This window comes from Erinaceus europaeus, chromosome 18 (assembly GCF_950295315.1).
Source record: "Erinaceus europaeus chromosome 18, mEriEur2.1, whole genome shotgun sequence".
NCBI lineage: Eukaryota > Metazoa > Chordata > Mammalia > Eulipotyphla > Erinaceidae > Erinaceus > Erinaceus europaeus.
Genome location: NC_080179.1, coordinates 53,859,949 through 53,882,336, shown reverse-complemented (window position 1 = coordinate 53,882,336; position 22,388 = coordinate 53,859,949). Strand labels below are relative to the sequence as shown.

The 22,388-nt window shown below is 36.7% G+C and overlaps 2 protein-coding genes across 6 annotated transcripts in view; one reads left to right on the top strand and one right to left on the bottom strand.

Moving 5' to 3' along the window:
* Nucleotides 1-2,929, top strand: part of MAP3K19 (mitogen-activated protein kinase kinase kinase 19) — a 50,268-nt gene extending 47,339 nt beyond the window's left edge. The window contains exon 10 of the mRNA XM_060178102.1: nt 2,241-2,929. Within this exon, the coding sequence (XP_060034085.1) occupies nt 2,241-2,307 (67 nt within the window). The 3' untranslated portion in view covers nt 2,308-2,929. The remainder of the gene's footprint in view (nt 1-2,240) is intronic.
* A 4,426-nt stretch (nt 2,930-7,355) lies between these two features.
* The window catches only part of CCNT2 (cyclin T2), a 42,207-nt gene continuing 27,174 nt past the window's right edge, over nt 7,356-22,388 (bottom strand). The window contains exons 6-10 of one of the 5 annotated variants that reach the window (XM_007532694.3): nt 19,234-19,279; nt 17,628-17,791; nt 11,716-11,786; nt 10,060-11,218; nt 7,356-9,958 (exon numbers count right to left, since the gene is read on the bottom strand). In XM_007532694.3, coding sequence (XP_007532756.1) covers nt 9,891-9,958; nt 10,060-11,218; nt 11,716-11,786; nt 17,628-17,791; nt 19,234-19,279 — 1,508 coding nt within the window. In that variant the 3' untranslated portion in view covers nt 7,356-9,890. Of the gene's footprint in view, nt 11,219-11,715; nt 11,787-17,627; nt 17,792-18,914; nt 19,280-19,401; nt 22,166-22,388 lie in introns of those variants that run through there. The other 4 variants (XM_016192375.2, XM_060178029.1, XM_007532693.3 and 1 more) reach the window with 4 other exon arrangements.

Below are 22,388 nucleotides of genomic sequence, written 5' to 3'. Positions count from 1 at the left end.
AAGCCCAGTGATTCCCCTGGTGGCAAAAAAAAAAAAAAAAAAAAAAAAAAGTGAGTTATCTCCCTAGCCTACATTATAATTTATTATTATTATCTATTTATTATTATTTGCCTCCAGGGTTATCGCTGGGGCTCGGTGCCAGCACTATGAATCCACTGCTCCTGGTGGCCATTTTTTCCATTTTGTTGCCCTTGTTGTGGTTTTTACTGTTATAGCTGTTGTTGTTGGATAGGACAAAGAGAAATCGAGAGAGGAGGGGAAGACAGAGAGGAGGAAAGAGAGACACCTGCAGACCTGCTTCACTGCTTGTGAAGTGACCCTCCTGCAGGTGGGGAGCCGGGGGCTCAAACCAGGATCCTTACACCAGGACTTGAGCTTTGTGCCATGTACGCTTAACCTGCTGCGCTACAGCCCAGCCTATATATATATATATATAACCAGGGCACCGTTCAGCTCTGACTTACGGTGGTGGTAGGGCTTGAACCTGGGACATTAAGCATGAGAGACTTTTTGCATAACCATTATGTTTATCTCCCACTGGACCCTTTTTTTTTAAAATTTATTTTGGACTCTTTCAATTCTGGACTATAATGTCTCTAGGTGTTCAAAGCAAATTTAATAGTAATAAAAAGTACATTAAGGGATCAGCAGGTAGCTCATCTAGTAAAGAGCACATTACTATGCACAAGACCCTTCGGGTTCAAGCCCCAGACCACCGCATTGGAGTGCCTGCAGGCAGGGAACAGTGCCATGATGTCTCTTCTCTCTCTCTCTCCTCTTCGATTCTCTCCTTTTCTCTTCTCTTTCTCTCTCCACCACCCCGACTCTACCCCCATAGACTGGAGTGGTGAAGTCATACAGCCACTGAACCCTCAGAAATAACCCTGGTGGCAAAAACAAAATAAAATAGTGAAATTCATCATATCTCTACTCTGGGAAAAAAGCATTAAATTGTATATCTAAGGATGTGAATTTTACTATATACAAACATATCCAAAGTGAACAAAATACAATGGAATCATTGGATCTGACTTTATCACAATAGCTACTATTCTTTGAGTTACACGCAAACACACACACACATCCCTACCTCTCAAGGTGTCAGAGTATTATCCCTAGTATACTACTGAGAAGAGATTTAGTCACTTATTCAAACTTGCACAACAAAACACTAGAGCCTGAACTCAACACAAATCTGTTTGACTGAGGTTGTATTTCCATCTTTCAAGGGCTTTTTTTTTTAAAGTTCTTTTTAATGTTAAAAATATACCTATTTAGGGGATGAGGCAGTAGTGCACCAGGTTAAATGCACATAATGTGAAACGCAAGGACTGGTGCAAGGATCCTAGTTTGAGCCCCTGGCTCCCCACCTGTAGCTGGGGTGGCTTCATAATCCGTGAAGCAGGTCTGCAGGTGTCTATCTTTCTATCTTCCCCTTCCTCTCTCAATTTCTCTGTCCTATCCAACAACAATGGAAAAAAAAAAAAAAAAGATGGCTGCCAGGAGCAGGGATTAGTAGTGCAGGCACTGAGCCCCAGCAATAACAGTGGAAGCAAAATACACACACACACACACACACACACACACACACACACACACACACACACACACTTAGTGGATAGAGATAGAGAGAAATCAAGAGGGGAGGGAGAGGTAGAGGAGATACTTGTAGCACTGCTTCACTGCTCATGAAGCTTCTCTGCCCTCTTCCCACCCTGAAGGTGGGGACAGCAGCTTGCAGCTGGGTCTTTTTGCATTATGTGTGCTCAAACAGGTGCACCCTAAAAGGCATTTCTACCTTGCAGAGAACACAATTAAAAAAAAATTCTTTAAAATATATTTTATTCATTAGTATGAAAGATAGGAGAGAGGGAGAGAGAACACACCAGACATCACTCTGGTACATGTGCTGCTGGGGACTGAACACTGCACCTCATGCTTGAGAGTCGAATGCCACATCCATTGCACCACCTCATGGACCACTAGAGTACACATTTCATCATGCTCAAGGGCTCTGATTCAAGTCCCTGATATTACATGGAAGCAACATGTAAAGTTCTGTTAGTGGTCATTGTCTGATCATCTTTATCCCTATCTCCATTTTATATTTTCTGGGAGTGGTAGAATCATGTAGGTAAGAAGCCCTGGCATGAGGAAAGAAAAAAAAAGCCACTTTGAGTCAAATGTGATTAGGAGGTTTATATAATGAGTGCTGCTTCTAATGTGTTTTTCCTTCTTAGGGATCAACATGAGCGGCCTTCCGCTGTCCAGCTCCTGAAACACACCTTTATGAAAAGAAGCCACTGAATCAAGACTTTTCTCCCTGTTTCATTATAGACTCTCCATTGCTGCTCATTGTGGGAATGATAGTTAAGGGATCTTTGCTTTCCTATAGGGAAGTCAATGTAACCATAACTGGATCCTACAGTGTCATTACCTACATTTTTTTTTTAAGTGGGGCCTCATCTACAGGTGATTTCACTGCTCCAAGGCCAAGTTTTTAATTTAATTTAATTTAATTTTAATTCCAGGTTGGGGGTGGGTGAGAAGACCAAGGAGAGGTATCACTGCACTACTCCGTATCTTTGAGATTCCCCTGGTGCCATCCATGTGCTCCCATGTGGTGCTGGGGACTGAACCTGAGTCTTTACACTTGGGAAGGCATGCACTCAACCAGGTTAGCTTTTTCCCAGCCCCTGAAAATTTTTATAAGCTTCCCTAAGCTTTTAAGCACAATTTCTAATATGAGAAAATTAACTTAAAATAACCAACCTATTCCAGTGTTTACAATTACTATCCAGGAACTGCAATGTCTAATGCTTCATACAAGTTTTTTTTTTTTCAGCTTGTCAAGTTCAGTCTAGTGTAGAATAAATTGTTTTTAAAACAAAGAAATTTGGGAGGCGGGTTAAGCGCATGTGGCTCAAAGCGCAAGGACTGGCATTAAGAATCCGTTTGAAATCCTGGCTTCCCCCACCTGCAGGGGAGTCGCTTCACAAGCAGTGAAGCAGGTCTGCAGGTGTCTTTCTCTCCCCCTCTGTCTTCCCCTCTTCTCTCCATTTCTCTGTTCTATCCAACATCGACGACATCAGTAACAACAAAAATAACTACAATAACAATAAATAAAAAAACAAGGGCAACAAAAGAGAAAATAAATTATATTAAAAAACCTAGAGGGAAACGGAGATGAGAAAAGTTAAAAGGAGTAGAAATGCTTCTATTTATCCTTTAAAATTTTTTTATTAGCTTTATTTATTGGATAAAGATAGCCAGAAATCGAGAGGGAGGGGGCGATAGAGAGGGAGAGACAGAGACACCTGCAGCAAAGCTTCACCACTTGCAAAACTTTCCCCCTGCAGGTGGGGACTGGGGCCTCGAACCAGGTGTGCCACCACCTGGCCCCTTTTTTTCTTCTTTGCCTCCAAGGTTATCACTGGGGCTCGGTGCCAGCACTAAGAATCTACTGCTCCACTGCTCACGGGCCCTTGTGCTTCGTACTGGTGTGGTTGGTGTGCTAACACTAGGCCCATGATTCTACTTATCTTGATAGAAATCTTAACTTTCAGGGCTGCGTGGTGGCACACCTGGTTTGAGCTCCCGGTCTCCACCTGCAGGGGGAAAACTTTGCAAGTGGTGAAGCAGGGCTGTAGGCGTCTCTCTGTCGTCTCTCTCCCTATCACTCTCCTTCCCACTTGATTTCTGGCTGTCTCTATCCAATAGATAATTAAAAAAAAAAAATCTTGACTTTGCAGATTTGTTCAAGAGTTATCAAGTTATACAGGAAGAGCTAAGCGTCTTAGTATTCCATTATCAGAGCCCCCCCCCCCCTCAGAAATCCTCAGGTATAATACAGATTATTCAGGTTGGCTCGGCTATTAACCCTTAAGTTGCCATCCCTGTAACTTTATAGCCACTTAGGGTCTTATTTATAGAGTGAGCTAGGTCACTACAGGATTTAGAACTAGCTGAACATGAACCAAGTGATTGGGAAAAAACAGTAGTAAGTGGCTATGGTAAAGGGAGAATGGATCAGCATATAGTTTTTCAGGGGCCCTTGCTCATTTGACCTGAAGGACAGCCTACTGAAGTCACTCTTCATTTTTGTTTCCAGAATACTAATAAACCTCTCAAAAATAAATGTCAGAAAAACTTGTTTTAAATTGGACTAAGTGTTAAAAAAAATTATTGGGAGCTGGGCGGTAGTGCAGCGGGTTAAGCTGCATAAGGATCTGCATAAGGATCCCAGTTCGAGGCTCCATCTCCCCACCTGCAGGGGGTCGCATCACAACCTGTGAAGCAGGTCTGCAGGTGTCTGTCTGTCTCTCCTCATCTTCCCCTCCTCTCCCAATTTCTCTCTGTCCTGTCCAACAACAGCTATGACAACAATAACTACAACAAACGCAGTAAGGGCAACAAAATGGGAAAAATGTCCTCCAGGAGCAGTGGATTTGTAGTGCAGGCACCGAGCCTCGGTGATAAACCTGGAGGTAAAAAAAAAAAAAAAAAAAAAAAAATTGGAGACAGAGAAGTTGAGGAGGGGAAGAGACAGACACCTGTAGCTCTATTTCACTACTCATGTTTTCCTTCTGCAAGTGGGGACCAGGGGTCTCAACACAGGTCCTTATGCACTGTAATGTGTGCGTTCAACTCGATGCACCACCACCTGGCCCTGGACTAATCATTTTTGACTTTGTTGAGCCAACTATCAATAAACTTCACTGATATCAATTGTTCTAAGTTGTATTTCTTTACAAATATATATATAAATAGGAATGGTGTGAGGAAGAGTGCCACTGGCATATACAATGCCAGGGATTGATTGAATTTAGGACTTTTATGCTTGAGAGGCCAATGCCTTAGCCACTGTGCCACCTTCTTGGATGCCCTAGTTCTGTCTGCTATCACTTCAAGATGGGCACAGGCACATACTAATTTTCGTGTAGTATAGAAGTGTTCAGTCTTTGTCAACAATAAGGCACTAAAGTTTTTGAGAAGTGGTGAATTCACACCAGCTGAGCTGCGAAAGGTTTCGCTTTGGCCAGCACACTTCCCTTCTTTTTCTCCAGTTTGCAGTTTCTTATCTTCATTTATACTGAAACATTATTTTCCATCCCCCAATGAAAGTTATTCTTGATTCATATTAACTTAACAAGACATGTTAGAGCCTTGGAGTTACATTGTCAATGAACAAAGTTTATTAGTAATTCCTTGGTAGATATTGAGCTAAAATTCAATGACTAACTGAATCCATGCCACATACAGATACTCCTGTTTTGAGTTTTCTATCAGCAAACATCCTAGTCAATAGTCCTTAGGGGATCTGAGCATATTCAAAAAAGAAATCTAGTCATTGCTGACAACAAATAGGTACATGTGAAGGTTTTCAAACTAAGTCGACTGAAAAACACTAAAATTAGGAATGTATTAATTAACAAACAATAGGCAAGTCAAATTAAACAGGTCTTAAATGAGGTTCTTTCAAAAAATTAGAAATAAAGGTTATTAGCTCTCAGAATTTACTTCTGATATTAATGGATCACATCAAGTTGGTACCCACACAACCTCAACTACATCTTGTGTATTCTAATATCTTGTGTATTCTACTCAGTGTTCCTGTTAGGTAGAATTGGCAAGTTATACAAAATAGAACAGTCACAGAAGCAAAAATTGTGCTTACAGTGCTATCACAAAATGAAAAATGGATTCAGACCTTAAACCCTTTGAATATCCCATATCCATTGGCAATACCATCTCTATTTAAAAGACAGATGCTTCAGAGGGAAACCTTGATCACAAAACAGATTATTTGGCTTACAGTTTATAGTGATCAAAATTTGTGTATTAACATAGATGCTAATTCTCAAACTATCATTATTAGTATTGTAACTTGGCATATTAAGAAGACTGGGACACAATGCATTGTCTTTCCAATGCAAAAACACCTAACTAGTCTATCATAAATAAATGGGAACACAAAATTAGCATTTTTATCCTGTAAGCTCAGTTAGTGAAAATATGAGATCTGCATCTTCATCTAGTTAAGTATAATTTAATTCTACTGCCTCTTAAGAAATCCTCTTGAGAGGAAAACTGCAGAGTCAAGAATTCTTCATTAGTTAAGAGCTCAATATTTTTTTCAGCAAAGAAATTTTAATAGTCACATAGCAACTGAAGCACAGAAGTAGGTGGAAAACAATTGTTTTTCATTTATATATAACATGGGAATAGTGAGATATTTTGAGAATAGAAAGTCTTCCTTTAGGGATACCTGCCACATTAAAAAAAACAAAACACCTCACTTCCTTAGTAAATATAAAACCCTAAAATAGCTGGTCATCTTCAGGGTAATTACAGAGTATGTAAAGTTCATGTGTATATAAGCAGTAGTATATATCTTAAGATTAAGGAATAAAAATGAGCAAGTTGCTATATTTGAGGATTAAAAAAAAGAATGTGCTTAAGATGCTTTAAAGTCAATTACTGGCAAACATTTTATATATGGTTCCCTGAATTAAAACAAAAGTAGTCATTACTTTTATCTCCCCCCCCCCCAAAATAGGCAAAACAGGGAAGGTGTTCTATATAATCAGTTGGTATAAATTATTATAAGCATCCTTCAGTATATCCCAAATGAAAGCATGTATATCATGGTGGAAATTTTCTTTGACTCTAACTCTAATCAAAATGAAACTGCATACACAAAAAATCATAAACCTAGGGGTAGTAGTCACATAACTTTTCAGTATTTAATGCTTGCAACAAGAAATGCACCTCAAATTAAATAAGAAAACGGGTACTCTGAAAATGGGTACTCTGTAAGGTCTTACCACTGAAGTTAACCATTTTTATAGAATGGGCCTGCAAGAATGCTTTAGGAAACAAAAAACTACTCCTTTGGTTCTGAAAACACTGTATTTTAAACTATCTAAGGCAAATATGTGGGGGAGGGGGGCACAGCTCAACATTGAAAAATTAGTCAAAAGAGGTAGAAGCTTATTTATTTATTTGATTTTATTTAATGTGCTTCTGCATAAAGGTAACAAAGCTACTCTAGGGAAAACACAACTAAAAAACAAATCAGTCTTTTATATGATGCTTTAAGGTAATGATCTTTTTTTAATATTTCAAATATATAAAAAAATCTCAAAGATGTATCACCTTAACAGTACTTTGCACATGTGGAATTTCATACCTAAATTTGATATCCTTTTGGTTTACTTATGGCTACTTTTAAGACTCGGTAATAATGTCCATTCATTGGAGTCTTTTTCTTTGGTTGATTCTTTTGGGATCAGGCTGATGAGTTATTTTATGCAAGTGAGATGGTTAAAACAAATTCATGGTGACATGAGTCATAAGGATCTTTCATTTAATGGAAATCAACAGTGGGTTTCCACATTTATCCACATTGTTTTGGAAGCTAATATCCTGTTCAGAGGTTAAAGAGTTTGAATAGCTCACACAATCCTGTAAAAATTACAGCTGGCTGCCCTTTAATAAATAATCATAAAGAATTACATTTACAGAGTGAAAAGTGAATACATAGCATTTCAAATTCGATTTTGGAAGTACTAATAAGTACCAACCCATAACAATATACACTAGCTACCTTTTAAGTGTCCATCATTAGCACCAATAAAGATTCAACAAAATTACCTTTATTCTCATATCTCAAAACAATTCTGTAGTCTTAGTGAAGTTTTAAGTATAGTCACAGACCTTAAATATTCACATTGTCTTCTATGTCATACTGAAAATAAGTTCACTACTTTTCTGGATATTCTTCACAAAATCTTATTGAAATTCCTGGTATCATCACCCCCAATTATACAGTAGCACGACCACCCCTATGTCATTTAACATGATAGCTCCTTAGAGGTTTCACATCTAAATTACCAAGAACAAAACCCTTCCCTCCCTTATCTTGCATTCAGCTTAATTCTATCCAATACACTAGTCCTTGGATTATGTACCACTGTAAAAGTATAACTGTATCAAAATTACCATGTTTATGGATACAATAATGTCATACAGAGTAACAAAGTTACATGTAATGACAAAGACTATTAGAGTTATACACAAGAACAAATATTAGGACATGCTACCTAGGCAAAGTCCTATAAAGAGGCCCCTAATATCCTAAGTTCAAATAACATTGACAAAACAATGAATAATTATCTTTAAAAATTATAAAGCTACTGGCAAATTAGATAATCGCTAAATAAAAGTAGAGCACAATATTTACAACTGCAACATACTTGAATAAAATTACAATTGTGCACATATCAGTGGCTTTGTAACAAAAATAATTCATATACAGAGGAAAAACTAAACAAGCTTTCAGTTCAACAGAAGTTGAATTTTACCCATCTCAAAAGATAATCAACGATTTACCACAGAATAAATTCAAGATTAAGTGATAAACCAGAGTCATATTACTGGTGCTAAGACAAATTTTGAACAAGTCATCCCTGTTCACAAGTCAGATGACTATGCAAACTTGACCTCAAAAAGAATGTACTGAGATGTGCAAACAAATGTAAAACCTCCACTAGCTGTCTGCCTGGAGGCTGACTTTTCTTTCCTCACAGAGCTTCCTGTTAACAACCATAAACTATAAATACAGGTACAAAGCACATTAGTGCTTTTTTCCTTATGGTTAGACTATAAAGTAACTGACACCAGTAAGTTTAATTTCATTTTTATAAGGAAGACTGCAGTTACCTGAAAAAGAACCATGGCATCACACACAAACACGCTTTAGAGGAGTATGCTAATGGAAAAGCAACCCCTTGTTTATTGTTAAAATATGTAGTGTTAAAGAGGGAAAAAAAAAAACCTAACTCTTCGCTATGCAAGTTTTTGTGAATTTAGTTTTCAGATCACAGTAATCTAGATTACCATTATTAACAGCTCTGTGTATATAGCACTGCAACAAGCCAACAAACATTTAAATGCACTTCACATCAAGAGTATGTAAACTTTATTTGTTCCTCTTCAAGCCTTCAGAACATTTGGGGCTGTTTCTGCAGCCAATCTAGTCAGCAATTCTGAAGGCAAGTTTAGTGCCTCATAGTGTAAATGACCATCTGTGGCACTGCATACACATCTGGTAGTGAAGTGTCCACCTTCAGTGGCTTTCAGTAAGGCCTAGAGTTTAAGGTTAACATGAAAAAAATGCCACCTCTGTTTTAAATTAGTGATGGACTCAGACAAGATAAAATAAAGTTATTCTGTATATTGTTATACTTACAAGCAGCTCCAATCCTGAGTATTTATGGTAATATCTAAACATACAAAAATGTATGTACATTTTTCTCCACTTTCTTGTAAACAGTTATCAGTATACTGCTTTATCCCTTTGTCATCAAAACATGCAAATCATACATACAATTATAAATACACAAAAGAAAACAATTTACACTCATTCAAAAGCCAAGCAACAAAAAATAGCTACAACTTTCAAATTATAAATAATGAATGCTTGAGGCATCTTATATTCCTAAAAGCAGCCAGCCATTCACTCTAATGTTCTTAGCTGCATCTGTAGAAACATTTGAATTTTGCACCTTCCATGCTTTAACAGTATTTATAACACTATCATATGTGGAGATAAAAGACTTGTTTACTATAATCTCTTCTTTTCAGAATGAAGAATAAAGCAGCACTTACAAATATTGAAGCAGTGGCAGCAATAGCAGGTGATACCACTGCTAGATCGGAGGGAAATTTTCCATTCTAACAATTTTTAAATTAAAAAAGTAAAGGAAAAATTGACCTAAACAAATGATTACATGTTCATTCCTTGGGCACTTAACAGCGAGTCCAGCATGTCGAATGTGTCTTTGTAGTCCATATGCTGGTTGTTTGTACTGTACTCGTGATTGACATCAGGACCACTGGTCTCCACTGGCTTCTTGTCCAGTTTCACGAGGGTGCTGAGATGTCCGTAGCCCACCTGGTATGTGACAGGGGGAGGAGGGGGTAAGGGATGGTTAAAAACAGAGTTGTGAGAGGATACATACTGCTTAACAGAGGAGGAAGAACTAGATGAACTACCTGAACTTTTGGAACTTTTGCTCATTTTGGAGTGATGGTTGTGAGATGCATCATTGATATGCAGCTTCTTCCTTGAAGAGCTGGAACTAGAGGAAATGCCATCACTGCTCAGGCCAACAGGACTCTTCAGAACAGTGGGTGGTATTCCGTCAGCACTATGTTTACTGCCACCACTGCTACTGCCGCTGTGTGTGTGGGAATGCTTGTGAATGCTCGGGTGATGGCGGTTTGAAGGCTGCTCCTTGTGTTTCTCCTTATGGTCTCTGCCAATATGTGGGCTTGAATGTTTGCTCTTCCCACTGCCTTCGTCAGAAGAGCTGTGCCTTTCTGAAGAAGAAACTTTTATCTTCATTTTCAGTTCTTCTTTGCTGGTGCTTTTATCAGTGGGTGGTATTGGAATTCGTAATTTCAGTGATCCACTTTTTTCCTTTTTATCTGCCATATACTTGTCAGATTTTTCAGTATTTGACATGGGGATTTTCATCTTAATGGGAGAAGTTACAAAACTGCTGCTGGCTGCCTGTGACTGCACGTGTCTGTGCTGCTGTTCTACCTGGGCAGCTAAGTAATGATCCCTTACATCCAGATCAAGGGTTTCTAGCTTACGCTTTTCTCTATATTTATCTAAAGACATTTTCTGAGGAATTACTCCAGGAGCAGCAGAAACTGGTCCATGGTGCTTACTGCTCCCTGCTTTATGAGTATATTCTTGCTTACCAGAAGAGTGATCAGAGATTTTGTCAGGTCTGTGATGTAATCCTGAATGCAGTGACACAGAAGGTCCCTGCTGGAAGCTGATATTATACTGACTACCAGACAAAGATGTCTCTTGTTTCTGTGAATACATCTGTTCTGTCCTTGTTGATTCTTGATGTTGAGGCCATTCTTGGTGTGAGGACAAACTGTATGAGGTACTTGGCATTCCTGTTGCTAGCATTGACAAATTATCAGATGCATGGCTTTCTTGAACAGAAATGTTTCCTGAATTTAGAGGTACTGGTGCAGGGAATGCTGATGTAGATGGTTTCTGAAAACTTGGGTTTGTAGGCACACCAGTAACACTATCTACTAAAATGGAGTTCTGGGCCAAAGATGAACTAAGAAGTGGTGTCTCTGATACTTGTCCATCTACTTTTGGTTTCTTAGCTGCTTCAATAGCCTATTTAAATAAAACAAACAAAAAAACAATGACCACAAAGGAACACCAATTTGCTTATAAAAAGTTTATATTAAATACACTGAAATGACAGAACTATGGGTATCAAGGCTTTATGTTGCCAGTAAGTAATCAATAAATAATTGTCTTATTCAGAAGTTTATAAGAAGACTTAAAAGTTGAAAGCACTGTTTCTGGTATTTGTTGCAGGTTAAACCTTAGTCAGCTCTTTACAGGGTAATTAACATATGTAGGCTTTAATCTCTCTGTTTATACAATGAGAGTATTTCCATCCTACCTCTGTAAGAATTAAACAAGACATTTATAAGATATTTAGTAGAGTACACTTGGCACAGCTGTTAAGTAAACTATGAATATAATGTAGTTATTTATGAATACTGGAAATAGAAATATCTAACCACAAAAATGAAATTGACTTGCTATACAATTGTCACACAGGGACAAACCAAAATCATATTAAACCCTACCAATTCTCTTACCCTCCAGTTTCGAATCTTCTTCAATTTATTAGGTGTTTTCTCCAGAATTTGTAGAAATTCATGTGTTAGCTCTAAAAATAAAATTTAGAACTTAGAAAGTACCTTTAGGATTTAAATTTCTCTCCTGAGAACAGTATTAAAAAGGGACATCAAGAATTCATCATCTTTACTTTCTTTCCCCTACACATTCAATTTGTAGAATATATAGAAAGTGTCCCATTTCAAAACTGCTTAATCAGAATGTTTGAAAAATATAGTAGCCTACTTTACTCCTGAAAAGGTCCCCTGGGAATAGCTTGCAGGCACAATTTCATCAATAGACTCTTTAAAGTTGGTGAGCAAAAGTCTCAAAAAAGATGTTTATCTTCCTCAAGATACTTATTAACTACAAAGAAACAATCTTATAGTTCAGATATCACTTTAACTTAGAAATAAGTTACATAGAAATCAGGCAGTGGCACACATGATTGACTGCACAAGTTACAATTCACAAGGACCCAGCTTCAAGCCCTACATCCCCACTAGCAGGGGAAAAGCCTAAAAAATAGTGAAGCAGTGCTGCAGGTGTCTTTCTCCACCTCCTTCAATTTATCCAATAAATAAGTAAATGAAATATATGAAAATCAGTTATTACTACCAGCATTTTAAGGCTTAAAATCAACATGTGTACCTTGACAAGTTTATGAGTAGGGTACAACTCATCTCATTGGTATTTTTGCCAAATGCATAGCTTCAATCTATTGAAACAAACATCATAAACTCCAAATTCAGAAACACTATGAAAAACTGACCATTATTGAACTAATTTTAAGTTACAAAAAGGAATAAGAAAAGACTTAAAAAGTGTCACAGTTAAGAGGAGCACATGAGCCAAATAGAACATGGTATCTAGGACAGAAAAAGTAGGGAAATCTTTTAAAAATCAACAGTATTTTCATCATTGTTAATTGCTGGTTTTGTTAATATTTTCTCTCTCTCTCTCTCTCTCTCCATCACAGGGGCTTCACTACTCTTGGATAACTTTTTCTGATAAAGACAAAGAGGCAAGAGAAGAGCAGTGTGTGTGTGTGTGTGTGTGTGTGTGTGTGTGTGTGTGTGTGTGTGTGTGTGTGTGTGTGTGTGTGTGTGACACAGACACCATAGAACAGAAGCTTCCTCAAATGTGGTAGGGGCTGTGTTCAAACTTGGGTCGGGGACAAGGCAAAAACCATGCATTATTATATACAAATGCATAGAAATTAGATAACGAATATATAAGAACACAGTATTTTGCCATTCCTTTGTTGATTATTTTAATGAGGAAAAGTCCTCCACCCATACATATGACTTCCTAATTATCAACATTATTAATATTCTAACAAACTACACTCTGGTTATCTTTTTACATCAGGTTTTTCCTAATTATAAGATTACAGGGAAAGAGACAGCACAGTAGTTATACAGAAAAACCTTTGTGCCTTAGGCACCAAAGGTCCCAGGTTCAATCCCCAGCATCAAAAGAAGCTGGAGTTTAGCAGTTCTCTGGTAAACAAGATGACCCATTTTTCTTTCTTTCAACAATCATTTTAATACAGGGTTAATGGTTTACAGTACAGTTGTTGACACATGGATACAACTTCGCATCTCCCAGTGACAGATGTCTGCAGAACACTTTCACCCTCTAACCTGGGTCCTTTTCCATCATCTCATCTAAGGCTCTCTCTAGCTAAGGCTCTCTCTAGCTCCATCTTCCCCCTCTTTATCCTAAGGCTCTCTCTAGCTCCATCTTCCCCCTCTTTATCCAGAGTCATTTATTTTGGTGCAATATATCCCACCCAGTCCAAGCTTCCCTTTGTGTTTTCCCATTCTGTCTTTGTTTCTTAAATTCCACTTACAAGTGAGATCATCTTGTATTTGCCTCATTTATACTCACCTCACTTAACGTGATGCCCTTATTTTTAACAGCAGAGTATTATTCCAGGTCTATTTTCTAAGTTAATGAATGTAGTTATGATGAATTATGGTTTTATTACCTCCATACAGTGTTATTAAAATTATTGGCACTCTCAAGATAACTATTAATCTTAGTTAAATGAATTATATTACTACAGGATGAACCCTCAATGACATGTATTCTATTGCTACAGATTTGGGGGCTCAGATGGGAAAAAAGGGAGAGCTCTAATGGGAATTTAGGGATCTAAGGCCCTACAGAATAGGATGATGGTTTGGTGGAAAGTGGAATGTACTGACACCTATCTTTGGGAGATGCACCCTTCTGACAACAATCCTGTAAATCAACATTTTCTTAGTAAAGTGAAACTGAAGTTGGAAAAAAAAGAAAGAGAACTACAATCACTGATATAATATCAATTCAGTCACAATACAGAGGGGCCCACATTAGTAGAGACTATAGATACATTTACAATAGTTAACTTCTCTGCAAATGCTACATTCAATATTGAAAATTAAGACAACATGGAATTGTCTTAAAGAATAAAAAGCCATGCACAAATCCATGATTATTACACGTTCATAAGCTATGACAGCTAATTTCTGCTAGAGTCTCTTAAACTCTCAACCCAGTTTGGGTGAAAAACTAAGTATCTGGAATACCACTTCATAAAAGATAAACTAGGGAAAGAGAGAGGCAGACTGGGAGTATGGATCGACCAGTCAACACCCATGTTCAGCAGGGAAGCAATTACAAAGGCCAGACCTTCCACCCTCTGTAACCCACAATGACCCTGGATCCATACTCCCAGAGAGATAGAGAATGGGAAGGCTATCAGGGAGGGGATGGGATATGGAGATTGGGTTATGGGAATTGTGCGGAACTGTACCCCTCTTATTCTATGGTTTTGTTAATGTCTCCTTTCTTAAAAAAAAGAAAAAAGAAACAACAACAACAACAACAACAAAAAACTACTTCTAGGAGGCCATGAGATAGCTCAGCTAATACAGAGCATGCTTTACCATGCACTAAGACCTGGACCACCACATGGGAGTCCAACACAAAAGGGAAGTTTCACAAGGAATGGAGTGGTACTGTGGTGCATCACCTTCTCTGTGTCTCTCTCCTGCTTTGTCTGTCGCCCTCTATCTGGAAACATTGAAAAAGGAAACAAGTGCTGACATGAAGCCCCAGTGAGAGAAGAAGAAGAAGGCTTTCTTATTTAGACATAGGCTAATCTTAGGTACATAGTATTTTTGGACCTCACATTAGCAAGAAATTGTTTTATTCAATTTCTTTAACAGTTTGGTTGTCACGTAAAGTTGCTAGTCCAAAATCCAGTATGTAGCACACACAAAACATATGATTTGTTTCCCTTAAGTGTTCAGCTTTATCAGAATTTAAAGTGGAGGAACAAAACAATCTGTCAATCATCATTGCTAAACAGTCACTCTATGATCCTTAGAAAATTGAGGCCCTTCTTCTGGTGGGAAAGATAGCTCACTGTGGATGGCGCCTAAAAGCCTGCAAATGGCCCAGGCTAGAACCCTGGCATAGCATAGAAGTCTTCAGCGCTGTGGTTTCTCTCGCTCTCTTTCTGAATTAAAAAAAAAAAAAAAATCAACCTGTGCTCATGTGTCAGGCCCTGGTTTTACACACACACACACACACACACACACACACACCACACACACACTCTCTGTCTCTCTCTCTCTCTCTCTTCCCCTGCCCTTTTTCAAAGTTAATCCCTGGTGTCACATGTACCACAGTGATACCATGATTCTCTCTCCCATTAAAATTATCTTTTTTAAAAAAATATTTATTTATGAGAAAGATAGGAGAGAGAAAGAACCAGACATCACTCCGGCATATGTGCAGCGGGGACTGAACTTGGGACCCCATGCTTGAGAGTCCAACGTGTTATCAATGTACCACATCCCAGACCCATTAAAAGTATCTTAAAATAAATAAAATTAAGCTAAATTAATTTTCCAAGATTCCTGCGACGGACCGCTCAGGCGGAGGAGCAGCAGGAAGGAACAGAGTCCCCGAAGAGACCGGAGGTTGGACCAAGAGTCGGCGCAAGGGAGAACAGAATTACACCACACTCATTTAGGAGGGTGAATCTGAACTCAATTTTTATTCAGCAAGTGAGAGTTTATATATCTTTCAGTCTTACATAAACAATATCTGGAACAGAAAGTAAAGCTCATTTCTTGATTAGATGGCCTTGCGGTTTTACACAGTAATGTCGTACTGTATGGGGTGATGCATTTCTGAGTAATAGGCTTAGCAGATAGTATTTTATGTAGAGTTTTAACATATTTTGTAAGAGGAGGCGAGTAAGTATTATTAAGAATTTTTTCCTAAAACTTCATGTATTTAATGACCCATAACTTCATCCACCTCATTGCTTTGTGTACATTTCCTGTTCATCTGTATCTAATCTGGGAACGGGCTGTTCGTCCCTGATTACACGGCATCATTATTCAAAGGCTGTCTTAGTGAACAAAGAAGTAAGCCTTTTCAGAATGGAGTTGGAGGGATATTTAGGTAATTCCTATTATGGGGAAAAAGAAATAATTCCTTTCTCCAACAATGCTTGATTAAAATGTCTTAATTCCCAAGTATTTCCTTCCTTTGGATAGTTTCTTTGATTTCTCTTCTAGATAACATTTATATCCAACTTCTTCTTGCTAATGAATATTTAGTAATTCAAATAAAAGCACATTTCAATACTATTGGAACTACAGAATTAGAAATGTTGCCATGAAAATAACTGTTGCTCATTGCTTCATTTTCTATAATAATGCCCATCTTTGAGGTATAATTTTAAATTCTACAAAACTAATAGTATACTTTAAAGTAGGTGCTACTATATTATCAACTTAGAGCATAATATATACAATTTCTTTAAAAAAGCATCGAAAAGGCTTTAAGTATTCATTCAGTGGTGGTTAATATATGTCCCACCATTTCTTTTTTTTTTTGAACCAGGATCCTTAAGCCAGTCCATGTGCTTTTGCGCCATGTGCACTTAACCCTCTGGGCTACCACCTGGCTCTAGCCCACAAGTTTTTAACCTTTAGTTTAATGAATCCTTACTTTCACCCTGTTGATTTTACCATGTAATTGCAATTTTAAACCATTACAACACTGTTAAAATGGAATCAAACTTCCATTCTCAAAGTCTCCACAAACGCACAACTTTTTTTTGTTATGATGGGGGAAATCACAGTTCAGGCTGATGTTTGCAGGCAAAAATAGGGGGAAAGATAGCACAGCAATGAAGTTTCCTCCAAAGTGGTGCAAGCCAGGCTGGAACCTGCATCTCATGCATGACAAAACAGGCACACTATGCAGGCAAACCATCTTGCTAGTCCTTAAAGCCTAATTTTCTTATAGAGAACCAACAAACTGGTCCCTAAAAAGAAACAAACTGCATTGACACATATAAGTGCAATGGCAGAAGAGTTTACTCTAACTTGGTCACATAAATTGAAATCAGCAACAACTCCAAATTTCATCTTTCATTCAAGCCTAAAAGCTTTCTTTCTTCAACGTCTTGAATACGCTAAATACTGTCTGAGTCATGTGGGGCTGAATTAGAGGATGATTATTTATATGTATTGATTAATTATGAGATTTGTGTCAATAACTCTGTGTTACAGATATGAACAGAGCTACTCAGTTTATGCTGCCAGTAGAGCCCCCACAACACATACAAATTCCCCAGTAATTTGTACTCTGTGGAAAGGGTGGGTAGGAAGTCTATTTTATGAAATACAAACTGCAATATTAATAAGTGAAATGATATCTGGGATTATCATAAAAACAATTACTTGACAGGCCTGCTTGGATTGTCCAGAATGCATAACAGTTGCCTTGGACCATGCTCAAACCTATACAGAAGTATGACTTTTCTATAATAAAAATAAACATTTTTTTAATGTAAAAAGATATCTTTTACTCTACTTACCATCCAATAATTCTAAAGTTACTGTAGGATCCACATATTCCCACCAATGTTTTCCATCAGTAGATACAGGAATCTCCCAATTGGACCATTTGCAAGCCAAATGAATGCATACACATGCTATCACTGTTGGTTTGTACTGAAGACAGAAGGTTGTAAGATGTAGACTGTTGTGAAGTAGGTTTGAAAATGAAGAGTCGGAGAAATTCAAGTATGTAAAACAAAGAAAAACATTCACCAATAAGAGTGGAGTGAAATAAAATTACAAAGATTCTTCTGTAAGTCTAGAGTTCAACTCCTTATTTTATTAAAAATCAACATTATATTTATAAAAAAATTTATGATTGTGAACATGAGTATGTATCCCTGAGTATGTATTTTAACATGCTAATATCTCAAAATCTAGTTTTCATATCTGAACTGAAGATATTTTCTCCTTATAAAAGGGCAAGTATCAATAGTATGTCTTTGATACATACACTTCTTAGTATTTTAGTATTTTTCTTTTGTAATGTCATATCAAGAAGTAAAAGCAAAAGACTGCAAAACTGACAAAGTAATTTTAATTTCACACTATATTCAGGATAATTTCCACTTGATATCGCTTTAATAAACATAACTCTCATAAGTGAAAGAAATGTTAATACTTATCTATGTAAACCTCTTCTTTACAGCAAAGTCACAGAGAAAACTTACCTTCTGCTGAGCAGTGTTAATGCCCAATGTCCCTAAGTATTGCCAAAATATATCTTTCTTACTATATACTTAAAACAGGACATGTAAGCGTTTTCTTATCAGTTTTAAAGAAGTTTTTTTTTTTTCCTGTTTGTTAGATTGCCTAGGGACAGACATAAAATTCCAACAGCATATTATCTATGAAAATGGCACTGGCGTTTGCTAACTCAGAGCAAATTTAAATCTTTAATAATACTAATCTAGAACAAGAATATATACTAAAGACTATCACAAACTATTCTTCCAGTTCAGTTTCAGAATTGAAAATATTTACTAATAAGCCACAAATCTGTATCATTTCTTTGTATAACTGAAAAGGAAGTTTTTTTTTTTTTAAATTAAAACTGGAGTTACATAAACTCAGGCACTCACAGAACTTTACTACTAGTAATTTACTACTAATGGGTATCATCTGGAAAAAAAAAATCCCAAGTTAGGTAAAATTAATCTAAAAAACTTTAATGATTATTTTAAAACTAAAATTGGATCAATGTGATACTTAAAAGAAATTGTCATTTAACTATAATTGTAAACTTGAAATAGCTTTATACTTACCAAGTTGCTCGAATTTCTACGTTAAGTTTAGCTCTTTGTAATCTTTAGCTGCTATTCAGGCTACCAATTTTAGACTTATGCACTCACAAATCGAGAATATGTCATCAGAAAGCACCACTACACTTCACATTGTGCATTTAACCCCTCTGTGCCAAAAATCCCTTGTACAATACACCGCAAAGCAAACAGGAAGGTACCACCACAGTAGATGGTCCGGTCTCCTGTTGCAACAAGGGTCAGAGACACATTGAGGGGGCCCTGCATTAAAGGAAGCTATAGTGTGCTACAACAGTGCAACAAAGAGGGTCAGGATAACAACCTGTTGGTAGCCATGAAATAGGATGTCTGTGCCAAATCCTTGCTTGCTGTAAGAAAAGAAAAAAAAAAAAAAAAAGACAATACTATCAGTTTTAACATGCTATCAACAAAAGCTCTCAATACAACAAAAACTTCAAAGATTTGTACACAAAAAGTAAATTTTACTTACTACTTACAAATATCACAAGAGCGCCATCATTTTCTATACTACTGAAAATCTTCAACAACATTCACTCAAATGTTTCTTGCTATCCCCCAAAGATCTGAGAAACAAGCCGATTTGCTTTTAGCTAGCCAGTTACAAGGGCTAAACTTGTTACTAAGTTAAGCATCTAGTCAGCTAAAAGTTGCAATAAAGCATTCTCCTGGATTTAAAAAAAAAAAAAGAAAAAAAAAGAAGAAAAGATTTTGAAGTCTAATACAAAATACAGAGTTGCCTGCCAGACTTAATCCTCAGTCATCATATTTAAGATGGTTTAAATATGTCATCAAAAGAAAAGACCCCCTCCCCCAACCCACCCAATAGCACAAACTGCTCAGTTTTTCATCATGGTACTAAGCATCAACAGAAAACAAATAACCGAGAAACATATAAGCGTATACGTACAAGAAATTCCACTATAATAATTTTTTCAGGTTATAGAATTGCAATTAATGACAATTTTAGAAAAGATAACAGTACTCTAAGGGAAAACATGATGCTTCAACACTGCTTCTTAACAGAAAAGGCATTTTTAGCTATTAACTTAAGATACTGGAAACAGTCCCCAGCTTCTTTCATTCCTATTCTTCCCTAAGAGATGCTTTTTTCCCCTCTAGTTTCTTTTCTCCCCCAATTACACTCATAAACACGGATATATCTTTTCCTTTTGCTCACCAAGTTTACCTTAACCACACCCCTCTCTGATAGGCCTTAAATTTCTTGCTCTTATTTTTATTCATGGCACCTGTAATCTCTGCAGGCCCCTGTGCATCATCAACACAGAGATTTATAAAAGGGACGTGGGTTTAGCAGAGTTGTATTAAGGAAGAGAATCAAATTATCAGATGTCTTAGAGGCAGTGTGACTTAAATGTGACATTCTTTCCTAATAGGGAGGGAAGGGAAAATCACAGAAGTGAAAGCTCCCTGTAAAATCCCATTAGCCAATTCTGCAGCAAAGTACAGTGTAGCACCAATTTTCTCCTCAGGGGGTCAGCAGTGGGGGTGATGGTGAAGGGCTTTGTGGAGGACATTACAAATATCAAACTGCTTATTCCCTCACAAAAGAACTAAAAAATTAAGTCATCATAGCAATTTCATCACAGAATATATCTAAATCTAAATAACTTATTAACAGTAATTGAACAACAGAGAAGGATGTAGGGAAAAGTCTTTTGTTAGATGAAAGTTTTAATAAAGCAAAGGATGCCAAATATGAATAATATACATACACACACTTATAACTAAAATTTAAAAATTGGTCATATTTTAAGAATCAACAAGAGTCAACTTTAAATATTTTGCTTTGAAGATGTCACATTTGTACTTTGTGTATATTTTAAATGCTATTTAATTTATGAAAAAATTTTGCCTCTAGATTATTTAGTTTAGTTATATAGTAAACTTTGACAAATATTTCAAAAAGTGAAAATTTCACAATACTACTGGCTAAAAATTAAATTTTGTTTCCTAAGTCAAGAACATTTCTCTTTTAACTCATAATATTCTGTATTATCAAGGCTCAATTTAAAGCAAATTATATGGTGCTATAGGATACTGACAAAACAGCTTACTCTTTTCAAAGTTATGAGGGCAATGAAATGGTTGTCAAACCTTTTCCTTAGTTCAGTGTTTCCTCTAGTAATTTAAACAATTGTATATACTACACTGTAATAACTGGTTGTGAGAGTCAAGCTATGAAATATTTATGATACCATGAAGAACAGAAAGCAACTAAATCAGGTTAGCTTGCAAATGACAAATGCTATTAAAGGATAAAAAACATAAATGGGATTTTGAGAAGTCCAGTTCTTAATCACTGACACTACAGTATGAAATAACATTAAAAAATCCATTTACATAGTGAAGTCCTACCAAGGAATAAAATAATTTCAACTCAGAATGAATAACCTGTTTTAATGTAAATAGTCTTTACACAAACACTAAGATAAAAGGGTCTTGAAAAGGCAAGCATTTGCCTGGTGCTGGAGAATTAGTTCAATAGGGCATGTGCCTTTTGCCAATGTGTGTGGCCAAGACTGAGCCTCAGCACCAGACAGAAATGGCAAGGTAACACCAAGAGCTCCTCTGGTGATGTGGCTTCTTTCTCTTTGAAAGAGGGGTGTGGGGGGACTTTAACCATTTCCTTCAGAGCAAACCTAAACAAGTCTGGTGGTAGAATATTCATTTTTCAAAATGTCACCAAAAATAAAATAAAATAAAAATCACACTACATGTTCCAAGTGGTTATTTTTAGTGTACAGTACTTCAAATAGGAAAGTAGACATATGCAATATAATATTAACTGTGTAAGAACTATCTCTGGGGCTATAGCAACAGGCGCACAGAATTCATTTACAGGAGGGGAAAAGGTATACCACATGCTCTGTAAAGCTAGCAATACAAAAATTCCACATTCCAGTTTATAAGAGGCCGAATGGGCACATCACACTCTATGATTATTTTCTCATAATACACCAAGGAGACCATGTCCAGTAACGCTTAAGAAATTTGAAAAATTTATTAAAGCAACTTTGATCAAAGGAACATGGATAAAATATTTCCATTTCCAAAAATAGATCTGCAAAGAAAGGCAATTCTTACGTGAAAGATTTGAAGTTGGTGCCCAAATTCTTAAACTGTTAGACTTTTCAAGAAGTTAGTAAAAGTTTGGGATAAATAAGATGTATTATTTTCTACAGTACATAGTAATGGGCTACATCACCCTAATGGAGTGGTAGAGTTTTTTGTTTTTTTTTTTTGTGAAATGACTCTTGCCTAAGCTTAAAGAAGCTAATTGATCACAGTATTACAATTAGAAATAAAAAAATAAAACAAACAACTCCCCCTCCCTGCAAAAAAAGAAACCTTTAAGATGACAAATTACACCCACTTTAATAGAACTCAACAAAATAGCATTCAAATCAATTATAAAAAGTACGAATACTTAAAAGT